This window comes from Pinus tabuliformis, chromosome 2_2 (assembly GCF_031772625.1).
Source record: "Pinus tabuliformis cultivar Carrire ecotype Pingquan chromosome 2_2, CPIR1, whole genome shotgun sequence".
Classification (NCBI taxonomy): domain Eukaryota; kingdom Viridiplantae; phylum Streptophyta; class Pinopsida; order Pinales; family Pinaceae; genus Pinus; species Pinus tabuliformis.
The window spans coordinates 28,958,169-28,982,939 of NC_142300.1; the positions used below are offsets into that span (position 1 = coordinate 28,958,169).

Genomic DNA, 24,771 nt, shown 5'->3' on the forward strand with positions numbered 1-24,771 from the left:
TGTTTTTTGGGAAATTCTCTAGACCTGCTACTTATTACCCCAAATCATCGACTCATAGCTCGAGGGTGATCGACTTGGGATCTATGCATGCTACAAAATTTTACTTCATGCAAGATGAGACTGATGGAAATATCCCTGCAGGTTTTTGTCCAGCCACATTTTTGAACCATTTATGGCGTTGAGGAATGAAGAGGGCAGCCTTTTAATGCTCGCTGTTGCAGGAGTGTTTAGCATTAGTAACGGGTGGGCTTCTCTGCTCAGTCCCTCTACGTTTATAAACATCTTTTTAATGTAAAAGACTAGTTGCTTGAAGTCCTTTAGAGCTAGATGTTTGGAGCCAAATGAATTATGAACTTTCGGTTGATATGGACAACTGGGAATTAAGAAGGAACATTGACAAATGCAATATCATTTGCCCTATACCTGTCTATAATGAACTGCATTTTAAATTTTTTAAACTGAAACAGAAATTTGTATTCATTCAAAAAGATGGCTGTGCCGAAGCTAGCAGCGATGATATTCTACAGAGTTTATGGGATTGCAACAGAACTATACATAATTCTAGAGTAACAGCTATAATCATTAACGCCTCTTCCAAACAGGATTACCATGTATTTCTACTAGTGGCTTGCTTAACATACTGGGGACAAAATAAAAACAACTGGAAAATACATTCAAACTCAGTCAGAAATGGACACCGCCTTGTTCTTCTTGCCATTCGCCTCCTCCAAACTGGAGTTCCACGTATTTCTACTAGTGGGCTGTTCAAGATATTGAGAGAAAGTACAAACAACTCAAAACTACTTTCAGACTCAGTCAGAAATGGACACTGCCTTGTTCTTCCTGCCCCTTGCCTGAATGAGGGGAGTTTGGGCCTTCGATCTCTATAGGATCTCGATTCTGATGGGCTGTTTCATCTTCTGTTATCCCTGCAGGAGGCAAATTCCTGGTGCCATGATTGTTGGAGGCAAATTCCTGATGCCATGATTGTTGGAGGTGACGGAAAGTGAATCCATACGCTGTGAGAGAGTTAGACAGCAAAGTCTGCCCCACTCAACCTCTAGAGAGTTAGTTCGTTGTTCCTGAAATAGGAGAAGGCTCATAATATTGGCATTATTTGTGGCACTAGCCTGTTGAAACTGTTAATTTTTCAATACCAGATCTGATTTAAAATGTCCAGCAATTTATTTTATACCCAGAAAATGTATTCACCCAGTAAATTATTTTATTGAAAACTGCTGAATAAAAAATACACCGGCATTTAACTTAAATAATTGCAGCGGAAATTTAAATACAAAAGCAGTCAGAAAATACAGCAAAATTTCACTCTCCAAATTCTCCTCCATTTGTCTACGACTCAGAACAATTAGGGTCCCCTAACAGGGAAAATGACCCTCATAGAATACACAGAAAATTCAGCAAAGTTGAACTTGGAATTTTTGGCCCACTGGAAATTTCGGCCTCCTGAAAAATTTGGCCCACTGGAAATTTGGCTCCTCCAATCTGCAAAATCGACCTTTTCTTTCTTGCCCTGTACAGCCCCTTACACCCTAGGAAATTTGCCCTTCACCCCTGCACAAGGCTCTGCTGGAAAACCCAACCTTCTCCCAAAATTTCAGCCTCCTCTCTCCAAGTACTTGGCCTCCTCTGATTCTTCTCCTGGAATCTCCTTGTTGGACACTTTTCTTGCACGTCCATCTTGAGTCTTTGACTCCCTTGAGAAAATTGCTTTACCATTAACTAGATGTGTCTTTGACCTCTCCCTTAGGGTTTTTTTTATAATTTCTGATTGAGCTAGATCGCTAACCCCAGATCTCCTATGTCATGGATGGCTAGGATTAGATCCTAAGCCTCATTTGAGATCAGTGGTAGAGATTAGATCTAACTCACTAAAGTGAATTAATTCACTTTTCATTATAAAACCTTAGCCCAATAGCCAACATTAATTAATAAATTAATCAATGTGCTTTTATTATGTTAAACTTACGAATGAGATCATAAAAGTCACTTGCTCAACATGATCAAGTACCTAAAGAGGCCTTTGGACATCTTTTGCATGCTTGATACCTCCTGTGCAGAAGCACCTCTCCGAGCTATCATCATCAACACAAACTTGGTGATTTCGGAGGAAATTGGCATTACTGCACTGCTGTTGGCCTGGTTGATGTTTTTGTGTTTGCAAAGAACCTGTCTGGCCTCCTTTACGTTGTTGTTGTCCATGGCTGGTGTTGAAATTTGTAATTAGGTTCAGTCTTCATAATATCTTATGTATTCTTGATTTTAGGTATTTGATGTAAAAGAGAAAGAAAATTTATTATTATTATTTTATAGCATGGGTTTCATGTTCAAGGTCAAAGCACCTATTGTGTGCTTCTAGGGTTTTGTCATAAGTCAAGGAGTCAAAATAGTCATTGTTATATGTAATAGACCCTATTGGGCATCTTGTATCAAGTAAAAAATTGTGTCAGAAGTCCCTCCAACACCAAGTCGTTCTGCAAGAGAACAAGTCAGCCTCATGAAGGGTAATTCGACCTCTTTAGAAGCCTATATATAAGAAGCATTCATTCTCATTTGAAGGATATCATCAAGAAAGTTCGATCACTGGAAGAAGAAGTAGAAAAGCAAGAAAGAAGAGCGAAGGACAAGACAAGGACTAGAAGACAACAAAATTTGAAGTTTTTGGGTCAATATCTCTCACACGTGCGAAGAAGAAGCTAGGGTTTCTGCAACTACATAGGACGAAATTTCAGATCTCCAAGGAAGGTCAAAATCTGTGATCAAAAGACAAGACATATCATCTATTTGTTCAAGAAATAAGAAGCAAGCCAAGTGAAGGAGTAAGGAGGCCTAAAATAGCCTATCTATCCCACATGTGCGAAGTTGCAGCTGCTATAGAAGGGTCGAAATGTTGGAGACCTGCAGTGAAGGCCAAAATTGTTGCTGGGGGTCGAAGTGGCAGAAAGTTGCCGGGGTTGAAGTTGCTAAAGTTGTTGGAAGGACAAAAATTGTTGCTCATCTACAAGGAAGATTGACTTGGTCTTGGAGGGGTCTTTGTCTTGGGTCTAAAGGACTTGGAATTCATCTTTTGAAGATTCTATAAGAAGAGAATAATTCTTGTGGGTTTTCCTCTTTTGGAGAGGTTTTGGCCCTGGCTAGCAACCTATATCTTGTGTCCACTTGTTTTATTGATCTTCATGTTTTGGTAGAACATAATAATAATCAAGAGAAGAAGAAGCTAATTATAAATTCTACAAGTTGAAGTAAAAGAACATCACAAGCAATTACCAAAGTGAGAGAAATCACCCTAATCTAGTTACCCTAGATATCTCAACATGGTATTGGAACTAAGGTGACAATGAAAGACAACTTGAAGATCATAAGGGCCGAATATAAAAGGAGGAACATCAAGGAGATCTAGTCATCACATCGCAAAGACCCTTTCATCTTGAAGGAAGAACTCTTGGAAGAAGAAAAGAAGACCTCAAGGACCCCACCACCATCTCAAAGAAAGGACTCTACACATTTGAAGTATTTTGGGAAGCCTCCACATTCTTCAGCATCATCAAAGGAATCAAAGTGATCTCCCTCATATTGAAGAAAAAGATCACACCTCAAGCACTTGTGAAGGAAGAAGAACATCTCTCTCTCATCTTGAAGAAAAGGAACCATCATTTTGAAGAAGGTAGATCATCCCTACCTTATTCTAAATCTCACACTCTAGTGGAAGACATCATTGGCAAGGAGGCGTCTTCATTTGTCAGGTAAGTACTTTATATTTATGTTTCATCTTACAAATCAAATGACTACTTTCTTCAAGGAGAACAATAAACTTGTTGGTACTTCAAACTACCTTGCATGGAAGAAAATAATAGATTTGATTCTCATAGAAAATGAAGTTTTTGAGTATGTCAAGGGTTCCATTATGAAGCCTCCTCAAGAACAAGTTCAAGCATTGTCAAAATATATGAAAGGAGAAATAAGGGCTCAAAGAATCCTCATTGAATCCATCAAGGATTCTCTCATTCCCTTTGTAGCAAATTTGAAGGCATCAAAAGAGATCTATGACAAGTTAGTAGAGTTGTACTCTGTAAGTACAACTAGGGAAATGTTATCTTTAAGAAATTAATTGTACAAGATGAAAGTATCAAAAGAAGAAGGGGTAGCTTCTTATGAAGGTATCTCAAATTAGAAATCAACTACAAGAGCTAGGAGAAACAATGTCAGATATAGAGATGACTACTTGTGTACTTAATGCACTACCAGATGAATGGGGCGACTTTGTATCAAGCATTTATGGAAAGAAGGAAGCTACACCATTCAATGATCTATGGGCATTATGTAAGATTGAAGAAACCAGATTAAAAGCAAAGAATGGCGTTGGATCAAATGAGCAAACACAAGCATTTGCAACAATGACAATGAAGAAAGGAAAGTTTGGAAAATTCGAGTCTCGAAAGAAATTTAATAAGAAAATTGACATGTCTAAGATTCAGTGCTATGATGTAATAAATATGGACACTTCAAAAGGAATTGTCCCAAACTCAAGAAGGGCAACGGGAAAAGGAAAGAAAGAAGTGAAGCCCATGTGGCCGAAGAAGTAGAAGAACCGAAAGAGAAGAAATCAAAGAAGGAAGAATTGAAAGACCTCTACTATTAAAGGTCTCTCACACATTGAGTTTATTTTCAAGACAACAATTATGATAGGAAGTAGTACAATTATGATAGAATGCATTGTAGCAATAATTGAGATGGCATCATTAATATAAATATAAAAGGATAGTACGAGTAGCAATTTGTATGGTTGAAGCAAGTCATCTAGCAAGATAAAAGGATAAGAGATTATCACACCTCATCATCATTAGAATAAAGTATTTACAGAAAAGGGATCATCAAAATCCTCCATTAGAATCTTTGTTGCAAAAGTTCACCTTTACCTAGAAGAAGCAAGTGTTACATAGATAGTCTACATTCCACCTAGTGTGGGATCCACAGTTTAGAAGTATAAAGATATGGTGTCGAAGAAGTGCAACATGACAATTTAGTTGAAGCATTTTCATCTTCAAAAAAGAAAAAGGAAGCTGCTGAAGAAAGCCTATATGACCACATGAAGGAAAAGGTATACATGTATCTGATAATTTTTAATATTTAAATAAAGGGATGTCATCACTTAGTTGCTTGACAAAATGGTTATAATGCTCTATCTCATAAGCATGATTAAAGAAGAAAGATCTCTTCCATATGAAAAGTATATGAAGGCATAAGTTTGGCATACTACATTATGACATGATAAGATCAACATCATATGATCTCATAAAAGATATGAGGTGATGGGCAACAATTGTTGCTATACAAGAGGAGCTATGTATAGAGATCCCGAGAAAGCAATATGTGAAGAAGTTGAAAGGAGAGTTCGTGAAGATGTGTCTACAACTACATAGATAGTATGGATAATCAACATCTCATGTTAAAAGATTGGTTATGACATCACCATGAAGAAATTATGAAGACCCTGATAAGAATGATGAAGAAGGAGAACCTCTGTAATGGAAGCTTTAGAGATGGATTCGTATAGAAAAGGATGTTGATGTTGCAGAAGCAGATGTTATGACGAAAGGCCATCATGAAGAGAAGGTTGTAGAAATTCACCTACAACTGGTTCACATAAATTTGATAGATGATTTTGAGAAGAACATGACTTGGAAGAGGTAGCAGTATGAAGGATAGCCAAATAATGACAAAGAAGGTCACTTTCTGATGAAAAGAAGGATGACATTACTAGCATTACGCGGTTCAACACTATGTTGTTGAGAAATCTAGGGGGCAACAAGTGTAGGTGATTTCTCTTACTTTGATAACTGCTTGTGATGTATTTTTACTTTACTTGATTAACTACTTCTTTCCTTTTATTATTATTAGTGTTCTCTATCATCAAACAACTACCAAATCATAAAGAACAATGAGACAATAGGACACTAGATGTAGGCGATCAGCCAGGGCCAAAACTTCTCCAACTTAGAGGAAAACCCACCAGAATTCTTCTCTTCCAATAGAAATTCAATTGACGAATTCCAAGACCTATGACCATTGACCAAGACCCTCCAAGACCAAGTCAACTTTCTTTCTTGAATAACTTCCAGTAACAAACTTTGACCTTTCAGGAACTTTCATAACAACTTCGACCCCAGCAACAATTTTTGCAACTTCGACCTTGATGCAACTTCAACAACTTTGACCTAGTAACTTCACAGCTTCGATCCTGCAACTTCACAGCTTCGATGTAGCTTCACAACTTCGATGTAGCTTCAGAACTTTGATGCAACTTCAAAATTTCGCCTTGCTTAGTGATTGTAGAAACCCTAACAAAAGAGAGAGAGAGAGAGGCCCAAAAACTTTGAACTTGTTCTTCTTCTCCTTCTTCGTCCTTTTCCAGCTTCTATCTTGAGGAGATCAAACTTGCTTGAGAGTATTTCCAAATGAGGTCGAGTTCCTTTCTATATATAGGCTTTTGAGGGGTACGAATTGCTATCTTTAGGCCGACTTGTCCCTTCATGTAGGCTGACTTGATCTTTGTGCCATGACGAGGTCTTGGAGGGTCTTTTGACTCAATAAATTTTTCTTTATAATATGTAACATGCCCAAATGGGTCTTCAATACATGACAATGACTCAATTGACTTTATGACAAACCTAGAAGCACTCAATGGGTGCTTGATGTATAAAATAAATTTCCTTGAGCATGAAACCCATGCCTCAAGAATAACAATAATAAATTTATTTTTCTTAAACCATTAAACACATAAAATTATGATTACATATGTCATTATGAAGACCGAACCTAGTTACATATTTCAACTCCCCCTCTTAGCTAGGGAGGTATTCATAATCCATACAAGGTACTTTGGACATTCTCAATCTGAAGAATTCTCATAAGAAGAGTCGGATTGGTAACCCACATGTTTAGCGTCATATCATCCAACATTGTCACATAGCAAGGCCTTGACTAACATCTCTATCTTTCCACAAGATCAGAGCACAATGCTGGCGAGACCAATTATTTATAGACACCATCATCATTCTCTCTCAAGGAACATACCCCACCTGGGTGTTCACAGGGTATGTCCTTCTAGGACTATTTTTATCTTGGATTCCCAGTCCTCAAAGAATATTGGTCCTCTACGACTACTCTTATCTTGGATGCCCTACAACATCGTCAAAGACTATGTTGCAGGAAACGTGGGGCAGAAGGGCGTTTCCATACGGAAACGGGTACGAAACGTGGAAACGCGTTTGGTACGGCCCTGAAACGCGTTTCAGGCCGTACTGCCACGTTTCACAAAACTGAAACATGGCCAGTATGGCCTGAAACGCGTTTCAGGGCCGTACGACCCACGTTTTAGCATTTACTTGTGTTTTTTTAATTTAATTTAATTTTATTTGTTTTCTAATCTATTCTTATGTTAGCCTAGTGACTTCTAGTTGCTTCCAGATGCCTATCTAATGTTATAAAAGTGAACTTTTGCCCTAGTGTTGATATGTAGTTCATGGTAATGTTAAATTCTTAAAGTAAAAATGATATTCTCCTTTATTTTTCATTTTCATCATTTTACTTAAATTTTTAACATTACCATGAAATGACTCAGGATGTTTGAGAGTGGTTTCGCCCTCATTGGATTTCATATGGAGAAAGTAGAATTTTAGATCTCACTCAAAATCCAGCAGACTTATCTGTTTTTCAAGATTTCAGGATTGGGGGGATTGCAATGTTTCCATTGGATTTTATCATGTACTAGGGTATGGAACTTGTATTTAATCAAGAGAACCAAGCCCTCTATGCAGGGGAGACTCCCAATAATCAAGAGAATGTAGGGTACTAGGGTATGAAACTTGTATTTAATCAAGAGCATTAAGGTCGTTCGACTATGTAAGAGGAGACTCCTAATCAAGCACGAGACAAGAAAATAGAAATTTCTCGTGGCTGATTTTGGATATTTCTATTTTCATTATGTGATTATTCATGAGTAAATGTGATGCAAATTTAGATACTTATAGTTTATGCATTGACAATTGACAGTTTTATCATAATGTAATAAATTAGAATGTATCATATATGCTTTATGATTGCACATATTTCTTAAATGTCCTAATATATATATATATATATATATATATATTCGCGTTTCCCCGTTTCCAAAATTTGGGGAGGTCGCGTTTCGTATCGCTTCCCGTTTCGGAAACTCGTACCCGTTTCTCCGTTTCGTGCAACCTTGGTCAAAGAGTATCAGATGCTAGATGCTTACCCAATCCTCCATTCTTTCTTCCCAAAGTGAAGACAAGGCTGACGTGTCTATCTCTCCCTCCCAACTAGGGAGGATATACCCATTCCTATAAAAAGTAATGTACCCAAGTTCCCTCTTACCGAGGGACTTGTCCAAGTTCCCTCTTAACCAGGGACTTGTCCAAGTTCCCTCTTAACCAGGGACTTGTTTCCAACAACAACTTTCTTCTTTAGTGGAGAACATAGGACCTTTCGCTGCTTGTTGAGCTCCTTTTCAACGTCATGAATTTAATCTTCATTATTATGGAGCCTTCATTTTGTAGGGCATCGACCATCCATCACTTTCCTCAAGTCAATCATGTCGTCCTTCCCCTCATCTGAAAGTGATCTTCTAGTCCACATCTGGCTTTCCTTCATACAACTACCTCTTACACGCAATTTTTCCTTCAAGATCTTCCATCCAACCACATGAGTGCTTAGTTGTAGATGACATCTACAACTCTCTTTCAGTAGCCTTGTATCAACCCATTCAAATGTTTTTAAAAAATAAAAAATGAACATCAAATCAAAGTTTATCTTTTGTGATGACCCTTCATCATCACATCTGCTTATAGCAACATCAACATCCGACATACATATTGACACATCCCCAAGATATTCAATGTCAAGGGTCTCTTTTCTTTCCAGACTTCATCAGAGTTTTCAGACCTTTTCCATGGAGATGTCATGGTCAATTCTCCTAGTCATCAGATGTTGATTTTCTTTTCTATGTGCTCATAGTTGCATCTTTTCACGATCTCTTCTTTCTTTCTTCACATATTGCTTCCCAAGAACTTTCATCCATAGTTCCTTCATCTTTGTCAACCACCTCATATTCCATATGAGGACGTATTATGTTGATTTCATCTAGTCAATATGTGAACCATGCCCTCATGCATCTTTCCAAAGAAAGAGATCCCTTTTCTTTGATCATGCTCATGAGATGGAACATTTACCCATGCAACTATATGATGACATGACTCAATTAAATACATGTATACATACCTCTTTCGTTCTTTTGGTCATCTAGGCTTCCTTCAATAAATTCCTTTCCTTGATTGGGAGCACTTCAACCATCTTGACATGTTGCTTTCCTTTGTCATCATACCATCATTCTTCCAAACAATGAATCCATGCAAGGTGGAATTCTCAGTGAGGCACTTGCTTCTTCCAAGAGGTGAACCTTCGAATGAAGGTTCCAACATAGGATCTTGATTATCCTCTTCCTACAAATGCTTCTTCCTAATGATGTATGATGAGCTCTACACTAAATGACTTTCTTCTAACCATAAGTACTACTTATGTTTTTCAATGAGGTTACCAAGAGCTACTTCCTTCTGTGATGACTAAGAACTACTTCCTTCGATGATGACTGCTACAACCATGCAGACTTCTACTTCAACTATCTTTCAAGTTTTTATAAGGATGTCTCGAGCTCTTGCTTTAATCGTATGCTTCTAATATGTTGACATCTTCTACTAAGATGCATCTCGTCATAATGCTTCTCATCTTGACTGCCATGGTGGAGGTCTTTTCACCTTCCACTTCTCCTTGCTATGTCTTGGAGAAACCCTAATAGTGAAGATCTATCCCTTTGGATTTCTTCTATCTTTCTTGTAGTGCCCATATTCTTGACAACCATAGCATTGGATCTTCGACATATTCTTCTTCTTTTTTTGAGGACCAAACATCCCAAACTTTCTTTTTTTCTTAGCCATGACAACAAATGCTTGAACCTGATTGTTTGATCCTATATCGCTTTTTGCCTTCAACTTGGTTTCTTCAATTTTACATAGTGACCAAAGTTCACTGAATGGGGTAGCTTCCTTCTTTCCATAGATGCTTGATGTAAAGTTGCCCCATTCCTTTAGTAGTGCATTGAGCACTATGGTGGTCATTTCTTTGTCGGACATTATTTTTCCCAACTCTTGTAGTTGGTCTCTTATTTCTGACACCCTCATAAAATATGAGGCTATTCCTTCTTCCTTTGATATCTTCATCTTGTAGAGTTCTTGTCTTAAATCACTTCTCCAATAGTACTTACGGGGAACAATTCTACTAGCTTCTCGTATATTTCTTTTGATGCCTCTAGCTTTGATACATTTGCTATGAGGGGATCTTTGATGGATTCTATAAGGATCCTTTGAGTCTTTACTTCCCCTTTCATGTACTTCGCTAGAGCTTGAGCTTCTTCCTTTGGAGGTTTAGTGATTGAACCCTTAACATGATCAATGACTTTGTTTATGAGGATCAAATCTGTCCTCTTCTTCCATGCAAGAAAGTTTGATGACCCAACCAATTTGTTGCTTTCCTTGCAAAATGAAGTCATTTTGATAGATTTAGATGTGGATATAAAGATAGTTGTGAAGATACTTCTTGATGATAATTTTTTGATTTTGATGATGAAGTTGATAGTAGAAGATGTCTTCCTACAAAAGTGGTCCTTAAAAGAGAGGGAGATCACCTTGGTTCCTTGATGATGATGGCAATGCCTTCTCCTCGATGAGCCTCCCTTTCTCAAATTCAACTTCAGTGAAATTTGTCTTCCAGTAATTTATTCAACCTCTTTTTCGACCCCTGCAATTTGACTGCAATTTTCGGTCACTGCAAAACCCTAGTTTCTGCACGGGTGGGAGAAAGACAAATTTTACCCTTCTCTCTTCTTTGCTTGGATAGAGGCTTCTTCTTTGCAACTCGGCTTGCAAGATGGCTTGCCTTCCACTTGTTTTTGGCCTCCTTAGGTGATTGTAATAATTCGGCTTCTGCTACAACAAATGAGCCCTAATCTCCTCGCACGTGTGAACAAGAATAGCCCAAAATAGACCCAAAATTACTTCGATCCTTTTATCTTCTTCGATGATGATATGTGAGCTTCCCAACAATGCTTCAAGTGTATAACCCTTCTTTGGATGAGCTAGGGTTTTGAGATCTTCTATCTTTGAGATGTGATGATCCTTGATTTTGTTGAGAAATCAATGCTAGTAGAGTTAGGGTTAGATTTCTCTTTCTTGTTAATTACTTGTGAATTATGTTGGCTTCTTATACTTTTTTGTTATATTATTTTTCATCAAGCAATTACCAAATTATGTGTGTATGAAGATAAAAAAACACAACACATAAGATGTAGGCACTCTACCAGGGCAAAACCCCTATCTAGGGGAAAACCTAGTCAAAATCTCTTCCTTAAATAGTTTTTCTTGAGACTCTTCAACCTAGACACAGACCTCCTCCAACCACCAATTCAGTTTCCTCTTCCAACAACTTTGACCTTGAAGCAACAACACTTCGACCCAACCAATGACAACAACAACAGCTTTGACTAGACAAGAAAGACTTTGATCTCCTAGAGGAATCCACACGAGAGAGAGATAGATAGCCCAAAATTTTGGTCGTGCCTTTTTCTCCTTTCTTCTCCAACTTCGCACTCCTTTTAACCTCCTTTCATACTTCACACTTTTCCAGCTCTTTCTTCTGGATATTGAACTTGTGTGAGAGAGAGTGAATGCTCCAAATGAATTCGAACTGCTCCAATATCCAGGCTTCTGGTGAGGTCAAATTACCCAGTTTGAGGCTGACTCTAATGGCTCAAAATAAATCCTAGAAGTCCTCAATGGGGACTTTGACATAAAACATGATGACCCAAGCATGAAACCCATGCTTTAATAAGTCATAATAATAATAATAATACAAATTTCTTTTTCTTTCTTTTGATAAATACATTTCATTTTGACTAAATTACAATTATGAAGATTGAACCTAGTTACATTTTCAACACTCCCTCTTAACTAGGGAGGTATTGATAATAACAAGTACAATGAAGATCTCAAAACATATGAACTATGAAGAGTTTAGGCACCGCAATGCCATGGACTAGATTCTTGACCAGGGCAATCTATCCAAGGTCCTCCAACAATTTAGGCACTCACGATGCCACGTACTAGATTCCTGACCAGGGCAATCTATTTGGGTGGGACTAAGATGGACTAAAGCTTTCAGCCTCTCTAGGTACCACCAGTCTTGCTAACCATCAACCCAGGGATCCAGGTGCGTATCCGAGGTTAGAGCTCTATGACCAACGCCACCCTTCCTACTTCGGGATCTAGACATCAACACAAAGTGTCGGCCAGATGTCCTCCCAAGCAATGTGTCTTACACACAAAGCCTCAACATATCAAATCTCTCCCGATCAAACATATCAATAACATCAAGCATGCTTCCAAAACTACGAGAGATTTATCTGTATAATCACAACCCCAATTAGTAACAAACTTTCAAATACATAAGTAAACACAAACCTTCGGGGTTTCTTGACATCTTGATGCTACCTTACAATTCATCACAGTAGGACTTCAAGGCTTTCCAAACAAATCTTGATAAAGTTTTCCTCAATCATTCAACTTCCTTTCCTACTTCACATATAGCAGCCAAATCCAACTTTCCTTCTTTCAGTAGCACCTTAATATGCATTCTCCAATTTCTTCAAGGTATCCATCATGACTATAGTATACCCTCCCTCTTAACTCGGGAGATATACTTCTTTCTTTATCCAGGCTCCCTTTTAACTTAGGGAGATCAACTTCTTTTCTACAACATTAAAGAATCTTTCATAGCTTCCATCCTTCTTGATCATCATCATTCATATAAATTCCTTCATCATGCTTTATCAAATCAACTTTACTTACGAACATCTTCATCATCTTGAAGATTATGTACCTACAAAACTTAGATAGCAAGTACAACCAAATACATACATATAGAAGCATGAAGTTAGCTATATCAGAATCATATGACAAAGGAAGTATTAACCATCAAATGTTTAGTTAGGTTCACAAACAACAAGAAACACATACATTTATACTTCAACTACATGCCAGGGTTTTGTCATAAACCCTAGATTTCATCATCAAGACTTCGAGTACCTCAATCAAGATAACGACCTTCATTATATCTAGGGCTTCAATATTTCTTCGAGAGTTATGACATACCCTACTAATATATTGCAAACCCTAGAAGCATTTCAAACGAATATAGTCCTACAATGCATCCAACAACTTTAGAACTCACATGTTAGACTTCCACTAGGATTCATTGCAAGATCCTAGATTTCATACAGGAGCCATTAAGCTTCAACAATCAAAGCCAATCACAACTCAATTTCATATTTCAACAATCTTAGGTTATCACATTGTCATCATATATTAGAAAGATTGAACTTCTACTGAGTTTTATTACAAAACCCTAGAATTCACAAATGATATCATCCTGGATATCAAACTTTGACTAGGGCTTAGTTCCAAACCTAGGACTTATGACCATCAACAATTAGGTCAATGCACATCTCTAGGATTTCATCATCATGCACTAGCATATCATAACATGTGTTAGTCAAACCCAAAGACACAAATATCAATATATTAAAGTTGGACATATAACAAACTTGATTAGACTAGGGTTTCGATCAGACAAAGACACATATACCTAGGATTTCATTCCTATGACATTATCTAAAATAAGGGTTTTGCTTATACACCCTACCAAACTGTAACGATCTAGGGTTTCAATTCCTAACACAACAAACCCTAATATATATCAATATTTCAAAGGTTTGGGATTTCAAACATCACCATACAACCCTAACAAGTTAGGGTTTCCATAACCATACCAAAGCCCCAAACATGACATCATCACAACATCAAACATTTCCTTTAGACTTCATCAATAACCCTAAGTAGGCTAGGGTTTCACACATTATCATTGACATACCCTTAAGTTAGGGTTTTTACAAAGAACCTTTTTAGGGTTCCATAAGAATAATCAAAGATATGAGGAGGGTAGATTTATCTAATGATGAATCACCCAATCAAGAATCTTTATGATTCAAGAGAGCTAGACACAATAATGTTATTAATATAGAATAGTTTATCGAGAATGAATACACCTTTATCATAAAGAGAGCAAAACTTATAGTCCAAGACATACCTTTTGTTTAACAAACCTTGTAATTTCAATGCTTTGTCTTGTGAGGCCTTCTTCCATAATTCTTGAGTCTTCAACAAGCTTTTCCTAAACAAGGAAAATATGAATAGAGATTTGATTAATATTTAATACAAACAAATTTAGATAGGTAAGGAAAACCAAAAATGAAAAGATAATACAAGGAATAAAATACTTACCTTTGGAAGTTGGTGAGGGATCCCTCTTAATCCTTACTTTACAATATGCAATCAATTCTTTAGAAGTGTATTCCCCACCATTGTCGAATCTCAAAGTCTTTATTTTTCTTTCAGTTAGGGTTTCCAATTCAGATCTAAACTCCTTGAATTTTTCAAATGCTTCATCCCTTTTCTTGAGAAGGTAGAGCTATGTCTTTGTAGAGTGATCATCAATGAATGTTACATAGTAAAGATGACCTCCAAGTGATTTGCTAGACATAGGCTCACACACATCAGAATGTCCGAGGTCTAATATTTCTTTAGACCTTGTTTCACTATTTGTAAATGGTTTTCTTGTATGTTTACCCAAGGAACATCCCTTGCAACCTCCTTCATGATCTTCTTTGATATTGGGGATGCCATGAACTAGTTGATTAAGAGTGGGAATGACCTTGTCGTGTTGATGACCATATCTTCTATGCCACAACTCAATGAGATTGATTTCCATATGAACTAGAGCTTGAGGAGATGGTGTTATGACTCTATATAAGCTTCCTTCACAAATTCCAATAACCCTAGCTTTATCAATTCTTGAATTTTTTCCCCAAACCAAAACCTTTCCATCAACAAAAGCAATTCTATCCCCTTTATCTTCTAAGCAATAAATTGAAAGCAAAGTATATTGTTGAGATGTAGCTTAGCTCCATTCTCCAACTTCAAGGATGTTGATCCCAAGCATCTAACAACATAGCTTTTGTTGTCTCCTAATTCCACTGCATGAGAAGATGGTTCCTTTGATAGAGTGTGAAGTTGTTTACTCTCCCCTATCATATGCCTTGATGCTCCACTATCAATAATCCATGCATTATCATCATTAAGTGAACCTGTAAGTGCAACCAAGAACCCTTGACTTTTGATCTTGTTGAATAAGTAGTAGAAGATCTTCTTGATCCAACTTCCTGCAGTATTGAATCCCATTCTCATATAACTTGTCATAGAGGGAGTAACCTTTTTCTTCAAGCCAACATAGTGATCTTCAATCTTCCTTGACCTTAGCTCTGATACTGTGTTGAAAAATCAATGCTAGTAGAGTGAGGGTTAGATTTCTCTTTCTTGATAATTACTTGTGAGTTATGTTGGCTTCTTATACTTCTTTGTTATATTATCTTTCTTCAAGAAATTACCAAATTATGTGTGTATGAAGATCATAAAAACACAAGACATAAGATGTAGGCACTCTGCCAAGGCAAAACCCGTATATAGGGGAAAACCCAATCAAAATCTCTTCCTTCAATAGTTTTTCTTGAGACTCTTCAACCTAGACACAGATCTCCTCCAACCACCAAGTCAGCCTCCTCTTTCAGCAACTTCGACCTTGAAGCAACAACACTTCGACCCAGCAAATGGCAGCAACAGTAGCAACAACAACTTCGACTAGACAAGAAAGACTTCGATCTCCTAGAGGAATCCACACAAGAGAGAGATAGATAGCCCAAAATTTTGATCTTGCCTTTTTCTCCCTTCTTCTCCAACTTCGCACTCCTTTTAGCCTCCTTTCCTACTTCACACTTTTCCAACTCTTTCTTTTGGATATCAAACTTGTGTGAGAGAGAGTGAATGTTCCAAATGAATTCGAATTGCTCCAATATATAGGATTTTGGTGAGGTTTAATTACCCAGTTTGAGGTCAACTTGATCTCTTTGAGGCCAACTTAGCGTGGAGGGGACAAATAACTTATTTGACTCAATATTAATTCTTTTTACATGATCAAAAAGCCCAAGAATGGTCTCTTTAAATGGAAAATGACTCTAATGACTCAGAATAAATCCTATAAGTCCTCAATGGGGACTTTGATATAAAACATGATGACCCAAGCATGAAACCCATGCTTCAATAAGTCATAGTAATAATAATAATTTTTTTTTCTTTCTTTTGATAAATACATTTCATTTTGACTCAATTACAATTATGAAGACCGAACCTAGTTACGTTTTCAACAGATATGAATGGTCTTTCTTGATGATTGATACTCTAGATGATCTTCTAGTGCTTCGTCTCTCGAGTGTCCTTCTTTAAGCTGCCTTTCCTTGCCTTGTCACCTTAGCTCTGATACCATGTTGAGAAATCTAGGGGGCAACAAGTGTAGGTGATTTCTCTTACTTTGATAACTGCTTGTGATGTATTTTTACTTTACTTGATTAACTTCTTCTTTCCTTTATTATTATTAGTGTTCTCTATCATCAAACAACTACCAAATCATAAAGAACAATGAGACAATAAGAGACAAGCTGTAGTTGATCATCCAGGGCCAAAACCTCTCCAACTGAGAGTAAAAACCACCATAATTCTTCTCTTCTTATAGAACTTTAATTGACGAATTCCAAGACCTATGACCCTTGACCAAGACCCTCCAAGACCAAGTCAACTTTCCTCCTTGAACAACTTCCAGCAACAAACTTCGACCTTTCAGGGAAATTTTCCAACAACTTTGACCTTTCAGGAAAATTTTCCAACAACTTCGACCCCAACAACAATTTCTACAACTTCGACTTTGATGCAACTTCAACAACTTTGACCTAGCAGCTTCATAGCTTTGACCTAGAGGCAGCTTCATGGCTTCGACCCTGCAGCTTCATAGCTTCGATGCAACTTCACAACTTCGATGCAGCTTCACAACTTCGATGTGGCTTCAAAATTTCGTCTTGCCTAGTGACTATAGAAACCCTAACAAGAGAGAGAGATCGGCTCAAAAACTTTGAACTTGTTCTTTTTCTCCTTCTTCGTCTGTTTCTAGCTTCTATCTTGAGGAGATCGAACTTGCTTGAGAGTATTTCTAAATGAGGTCGAGTTCTTTCTTATATATAGGCTTTTGAGGGGTACGAATTGCTATCTTTAGGCCGACTTGTCCCTTCATGTAGGACAACTTGATCTTTGTGCCATGACGAGGTCTTGGAGGGTCTTTTGACTTTATTTTGACTCAATAAATTTTTCTTTACAATATGTAACATGCCCAAATGGGTTTTCAATACATGACAATGACTCAATTGACTTAATGACAAACCTAGAAGCACTCAATGGGTGCTTGACCTATAAAATAAATTTCCTTGAGCATGAAACCCATGCCTCAAGAATAACAATAATAAATTTATTTTTCTCTTTCCATTAAACACATAAAATCATGATTACATATGTCATTATGAAGACCGAACCTATTTACATATTTCAACATATGTTTCGTTGAAAATAAAAAGGGAAAGTGATGAAGAAGATGGCTGAAGCCCTACAAACAAATTATGGAAGAAGATGGCTCCAAGATGTAGAAGTTGAAGTTTGTTCATGACTTGATGATGTAGAAAGAGGAGCCCTACCAGCAGTTGATAGTACCATGATCTCCACGAAAGAATAGATAACTGTTGTTGAAAACAAAGTCCCTTGTTAAAAGGGAGCTTGGGTATATTCCTTTCATGTAAAGGAATGAGTAGATCCTCCCTAGTTGAGAGGGAGAGATAGACACATCATTCTTGTCTTCATATCATGAAGAAAGAATGGAGGATTGGGTAAGCATCTGAGACCAATATCGATACTCTTTGAGGATGAGGTAGGGCATCCAATAGGTAAGAGTAATCGAAGAGGAGATTCCTTGAGGATGTGTAAATCCAAGACAGGAATGGTCCTAAAAGGACATACCTTGTGAACATCTGGATGGAATATGTGCATTGAGAGACAATGATGAAGGTGTCTATAAATCTTTGTCTCCTCAACATTGTGCTCTAATATAGTGCAGAGATAGAGCTGTTAGTTAAGGCCTTGCCATATGACAACGCTGGCTGATATGATGAGATGCACTGATATAAGCTGAAAATATAGCTTATGAGATGGCTTACCAATCCAACTCTTGTTATGAGAATTCTTCAGCATGAGAATGCCCATGTACCTTCTATTATGAATACCTCCCTAGTTAAGAGGGAGTGTTGAAATTTGTAACTAGGTTTGGTCTTCATAATATCTTATGTATTCTTGATTTTATGTCTTTGATGTAAAAGAGAGAAAATTTATTATTATTATTTTATAGCATGGTTTTATTGCTCAAGGTCAATATATTTGTAGGTCAAACACCCATTTTGTGCTTCTAGAGTTTTGTCATAGAGTCAAGGATTCAAAAGAGTCATTGTTGTATATAATAGATCCTACTGGGCATCTTGTATCAAGTCAAAAAAATTTATTTAAGTCAAAATTGTGTCAAAAGTTCCTCCAAGACCAAGTCGGCCTACAAGAGAACAAGTCGGCCACATGAACGGTAATTCGACATCCTTGGAAGCCTATATATAAGAGCAGTCAATCCCATTTGAAGGATATTATCAAGAAAGTTTGATCACTAGAAGAGGAAGTAAAAAAGCAAGAAAGAAGAGCGAAAGACAAGACGAGGACTAGAAGACAACAAAATTTGAAGTTTTTTGGTCAATATCTCTTACATGTGCGAAGAAGAAGCTAGGGTTTCTGTAGCTACATAGGACTAAATTTCAAATCTCGAAGGAAGTTCAAAATCCGTGATCAAAAGACAAGCCATATGATCTATTTGTTTAAGAAAGAAGAAACAAGCCAAGTGAAGTAGTAAGGAGGCCTAAAATAGCATATCTTTCCCATAGGTGCGAAGTTGCAGCTGCTGTAGAAGGGCTGAAAAGTTGCAGACCTGTAGTAAAGGTCGAAATTGTTGTTGGGGGTCGAAGTTGCAGAAAGCTGCTGGGGTCGAAGTTGCTAAAGTTATTGCAAGAACAAAATTTGTTGCTCATCTACAAGGAAGGTTGACTTGGTCTTGGAGGGGTCTTTGTCTTGGGTCTAAAGGCCTTTGAATTCATCATTTGAAGATTCTATAGGAAGAGAAGAATTCTTGTGGGTTTTCCTCTCTTGGAGAGGTTTTGGCCATGACTAGCAGCTTATATCTTGTGTCCACTTGTTCTATTGATCTTCATGTTTTGGTAGTTGTTTGATGATAAGAACACAATAATAATTAAGAGAAGAAGAAGCTAATTATAAATTCTTCAAATTGAAATAAAAGAACATCACAAGCAATTATCAAAGTAAGAGACATCACCCTAATCTAGCTACCCTAGATTTCTCAACAGCTGGCCTCACTATTCCTTCCACGCTTACATATTCAAAGAGTAAACTGTGGACATAATAAGGCAACTGGTCAAGAAACCAGAGTAAAAAATTCCCGAACTGAAAGACCAATTCACAAACCATAGAAAGAAGATAAACTCAAAGATTAACTTGCTCTTTTTGTTCTAGAATGCAATATGAAAAACACCAGAGACAAAGAAACCCAGAGAAAAAAGCTGAGAGACCAGGGCTTTCCTAGCTAGAGCACTAAAATGAGAGGAAGTCACCAACATTGGAAGCCAAACTCGACTTGGAATGACAATGCTTGGACAACTCTGATCTGAACATTTCCCATTGGGAGATTCATTGCATCCATTCCAAAAAGCACAAACCTCCACTGATAGAACAATGAAATCGCTGCCAGCTTCCAGACCCAACAAAACCCAAACCAAATTTCCAAAGAGATACCCCAATGCGGAGTACAAGATTGGCGTTGTCTCATATTTCATGTGAGAATTCATTCATGTGCATTGATTTATCATGAATGAGGTCTGCCAAATCATATGGGACAGGCCACCTTGCGTCGTCCTTCCCTAATCACATCCAGCTGTTGATTAATGAAGCCTGCATGTTGTTTGGAGTGCCAATTAATGTCCACCAACAATTAAATATATGGGATTAAGCTATAGCTGAACTTCCCATTTTTATTTAGAATGCCTGGGCTGAAGGAAGAGGCAATCTTTGTCCAACGATCCGCTTTTCCATTCAATTGACTCTTGATGTGGTAGGATGAGACTTGATAGAAATGAGATAAGATTCGATTGATTCAAGACACTATTGATTTTAACTTGCTGACCATTGGACTGGCTAGAGCAACCATTGTTTTGATTATTAGTATCAACTCCCCAAATACTATCAAAGACCTGAAACTTTTTGCCTTGGAGATGGAGAGACTACACCATAATGCATAAACCTCAGCTAAGTTATTCAAGACATTCCCAAGCTCGTAGGCATACTAAACAAGCTTGTTTTCTCTGGGATCATGAAGACTACTCCTTGTGCTTGCCACCCCTAATGAATTGCATTTTTAAAAAGTCAAAATAGACGCATTAATATCTTGAGATGCACAATTGTATATGGCATTCTTTATGCTCTCAAGCATCTCTCTTAATTATAAATTAAGATGTCTATATCATCACTTACAATGCATTGCCCTACTAATTTCTTGTTTGTTATGATATCTAAAGTTTGAACTATTTTCCTATTTTAAATTAAAATCCTTGAAAGCAATATATTTTACAGTCAACTCTTGTATGACAAATATTCTGCTATCTCATATGATATAAGCAATAGATGATTGATTAACGAAACCTATAAGAGCAACACCAATTCATACGATAGTGTTATCACATATTATGTGGAAAACAATTAATGGAGCATGAAACTCATAAATGATAGAAAACACAGATATATATTTTATTAATAATTTGAATGATGGTTACAAGTGTGGGAGGCCCCTGGCTTAAATACTGCCTTGGGTGCCTCTTGGTGAAGATCATGCCCTTTGCCTAATTACCTAATAGTTACTGATTAATTTTTACATAACATTGCCTCCCTCTTGAAAAGATGCTTTGTCCTCAAAGCATACGTAACAACGGGTGTTGTTGACGAAACACTTCTGTCTCCCAAGAAGCTTCTTCTTTTGGTAAGTCCTTCCACTTGATCAGGTATTCTTTGATTTCTCATGATTGCAACTCTTTTTCCCTGATGGAGATAATACCTTCTGGTTCTAGAATGACCCTTCCTTCGTCATCTAAAGTTGGAAGTGTTGATTGTGCTGAATGATGTTCGCCAAGTGCCTTTTTAAGGCAGGATACATGGAAAACGTTGTGAACGCGACTTTTATCAGGAAGGCTTATACTGTATGCTACTTGGCTGATCTTTTTGTTAATTTGGTACGGTCCATAAAACCTTGGTGCCAATTTGTTTTTTCCCTTTTGTTTTAAGGACAACTGCTTGTAAGGCTGATGTTTAACAAATACCCATTCTTCAACTTCAAATTCTCTCTCTTTTCTATTTCGGTCAACTTGCTGCTTCATATGATTTCTTGCATTATTTAGATTTTCTTTTAGGGTTTGGACGACTTTTTGGGTTTCTTCTAAATGGTCTTTAACAACTGGAAGTTTTCTCTCAATGATGGCAAAGTCCTTCCATTTCGGAGTTTCATAACTGTACAGAGCTTGAAATGGAGTCATTTTCGCCGACGTTTGGTAAGTAGAATTGTACCACCATTCCGTGAGATGTAACCACTGAGCTCACCTATTTTGTTTGTCTGTGGCATAACAACGCAGGTAGGTTTCTAAACATTTATTGACAGCCTCTGTTCAGCCATCTGTTTGAGGATGGTAGGCTGAACTAATGTTGAGTTAGGTTCCTATATGTTTGAAAAATTCCTTCCAAAAATTACCCTTGAATTTGGCATCTCTATCGCTCACAATGACCTTGGGAAATCCATGTAATTTGTAAACATTTTTGCAAAATATCTCAACGATTTGTTTTGCCGAGTCTGATTTCCTCATTCCAATAAAGTGAGCATACTTGGTGAGTTTGTCGACTACTACAAGAATTTTATCCTTACCATCAGACACAGGTAAACCTTCGATAAAGTCCATTGATATTTCTTCCCATTTCTAATTTAGGATATTTAAAGGATAAAGTAGTCCAGGTATCATAATATTTTCATTTTTATTCCTCTGGCATTTATCGCATTCTGCTACGTATTTTTGAATATTATTGTTCATTCCCTTCCAAAAGAATGATTGACGTGCATTATAGTAGGTTTTAAAGAATCCTACATGTCCAACCGACAGTGAATCGTGCGACTCTTTGAGAATCTTGGCTTTAAATTTGGAGTTTGAACTCAGATAAATTCTGCCCTTGTACCATAGAATATCGTTTTTCCATTCATATTTTGAATTATGAGGAAGGCTATTGATTATTGCACTTGTTTCTGGATCTTTTGCATATTCACTTCGAATCTCATTAAGCCATTTGGGGACAACATCTGACACTGCAAGTAATGATGGTTCTTCGTCTTTCATAGATAAAGTATCAACTACTATGTTATCTTTCCCTTTCTTATGTAATATATCCATGTCGAAGGCAACGATTTTTTCTATCCATTTTTGTTGTTCTGTAGATAGCATTTTCTGCTGGAGGAGATGCTAAAGACTATTATGATCTGTTCGTATTAGGAACTTACTTCCCAAGAGATATTGTCTCCATTTGGCTAATGCGTGCATAATAGCAAGCATTTCCTTGTTGTATGTAGACTTGAGACGTTCTTGCTTATTGAGCTTCCTGCTTTCAAACACGATTGGGTGACCATCCTACATTAGTACTGCTTCTATGCCAAAACCTGAAGCATCACACTCAATTACAAGTGGTTTTGAGAAGTCTGGAGTTGCCAATACAGGGACTATAGACATAACTTCCTTCAAGTCTTCAAAACACTTTTCTGCTTCATCATTCCAACGAAATTAGTTTTTCTTTAGAAGGTTTGTTAGGGGTACGGTTATATGGGCATAGCTTTTAATAAATCTTCGATAATACCCTGTCAATCCTAAGAATCTTGGAGATATTAATTGGTTTGGGCCATTCCTTTATAGCCTTGATCTTATTAGGATCTACTTTTACTCCTTCCTTGGATATTATATGTTCGAGATACTCTACTTCTTTCCCAAAAGTGCATTTGGACTTCTTGGCATATAACTAATGCTCTTCTAATACAATATGAACTTGCTCCAAATGTTGTAGGTGCTCCTTCCATTTTTACTATAAATTAGAATGTCATCAAAGAACACTAACACAAACTTCCTTAGATATGGATGGAATAGCTCGTTCATAGTAGTTTGGAATGTTGTTGGTGCTTTGGTTTAACCAAAAGTCCTTACTTTAAACTCATAATGACCTTCATGTGTTCGGAACGCAGTTTTTGTTATGTCTTCCAACCTTTTTCTGATCTGGTAATACCCTGACCTTAAGTCCAATTTTGAAATGTATTTAGCTCCATGTACTTCATCCCACATTTCATCAATAAAAGGGATTGGAAACTTGTTTTTAATTGTTATTTTGTTTAGTCCTTGATAATCAATGCATAATCTGAACGATCCATCTTTCTTTCGAACTAATACAACTGGAGCAACATACAAACTTTTACTTTTTGTGATAATGCCACATTTTAAAAGATCCTGGACTAATCTTTCAATTTCGGTTTTTTGATGATGTGGATATCGATACGGTTTGACATTAATGGGATTTGATCTTGATTTGACTTCAATTGTATGCTTGATTTCTCTTTTTGTAGGCAACTTCATTGGAAGATATTGGAATATTTTTTTGTGTTTTTGAATTAGCTTGGACCTACGGTGCTTCTTTGTTGACTAGATTTGAAGTCAACATTTCTAATTGATGACACTGTAATAAATAAGTTGGTGCTCCCTTCCGAATCATTTTCATCATCTGGGATGATGATACAATTTGATTCTCAGGGAGTTGGAACCCATATAACTTATATTTTTGCCCTTCCCATTTAAATTTTATAAATTGCTTCTGATGGTTGGCAGAGTAAGTGCTTAGGGTTTGAAGCCATTGGATACCTAGGACCACATCCACTCCTCCTAATGGTACAATGTAGAACGCAAATTCTAGATTATAGTCATGAATTTGTAATTTGACTTTATGGCATTTCCATACTTTTTCAATTTTCTTACCATCAGCTACCATAACCTTCATGTTGGGCATGGGAAATGTGAAAATGTTGAGTCTTTTCGCCATAGTTGAGTCCAAAAAGTTGTGGGTGCTACTAGTATCGATCAGAACCATTATGTTGCTCTTCTTGATATGTCCTTTTAACTTTAATGTTTGGGGCTGCGATATACCTATCATGGCCGATAATGACACTTTCAAAATATTCTCGTTATCTAGTTTTGGAGAACCTTTGATTTCTTCTACGCCTGATTCTTCACTGTTTGAATCATTAGTTACTTCACATTTATATAGGTTCTTTGTCTCTTTTCCTTTAGCACACCTATGTTTAGGGTTCCATTTTTCGCCACAACATTTGCACTTGCCCTCTTTCATTCTTTGCATTTCCAAGTTACTTTTTTCTCCTTCACGAAGATGTGGTGGAACATATTTTGTGTTA

The 24,771-nt window shown here is 37.1% G+C and overlaps 1 protein-coding gene across 1 annotated transcript in view; it reads left to right on the forward strand.

Annotated features, from left to right (window-relative positions):
• LOC149191359 (uncharacterized) overlaps positions 1 to 24,771 on the forward strand; it is a 76,751-nt gene that overhangs the window by 1,462 nt on the left and 50,518 nt on the right. Inside the window, exon 2 of the mRNA XM_089404194.1 lies at positions 142 to 243. Within this exon, the coding sequence (XP_089260320.1) occupies positions 142 to 243 (102 nt within the window). The remainder of the gene's footprint in view (positions 1 to 141; positions 244 to 24,771) is intronic.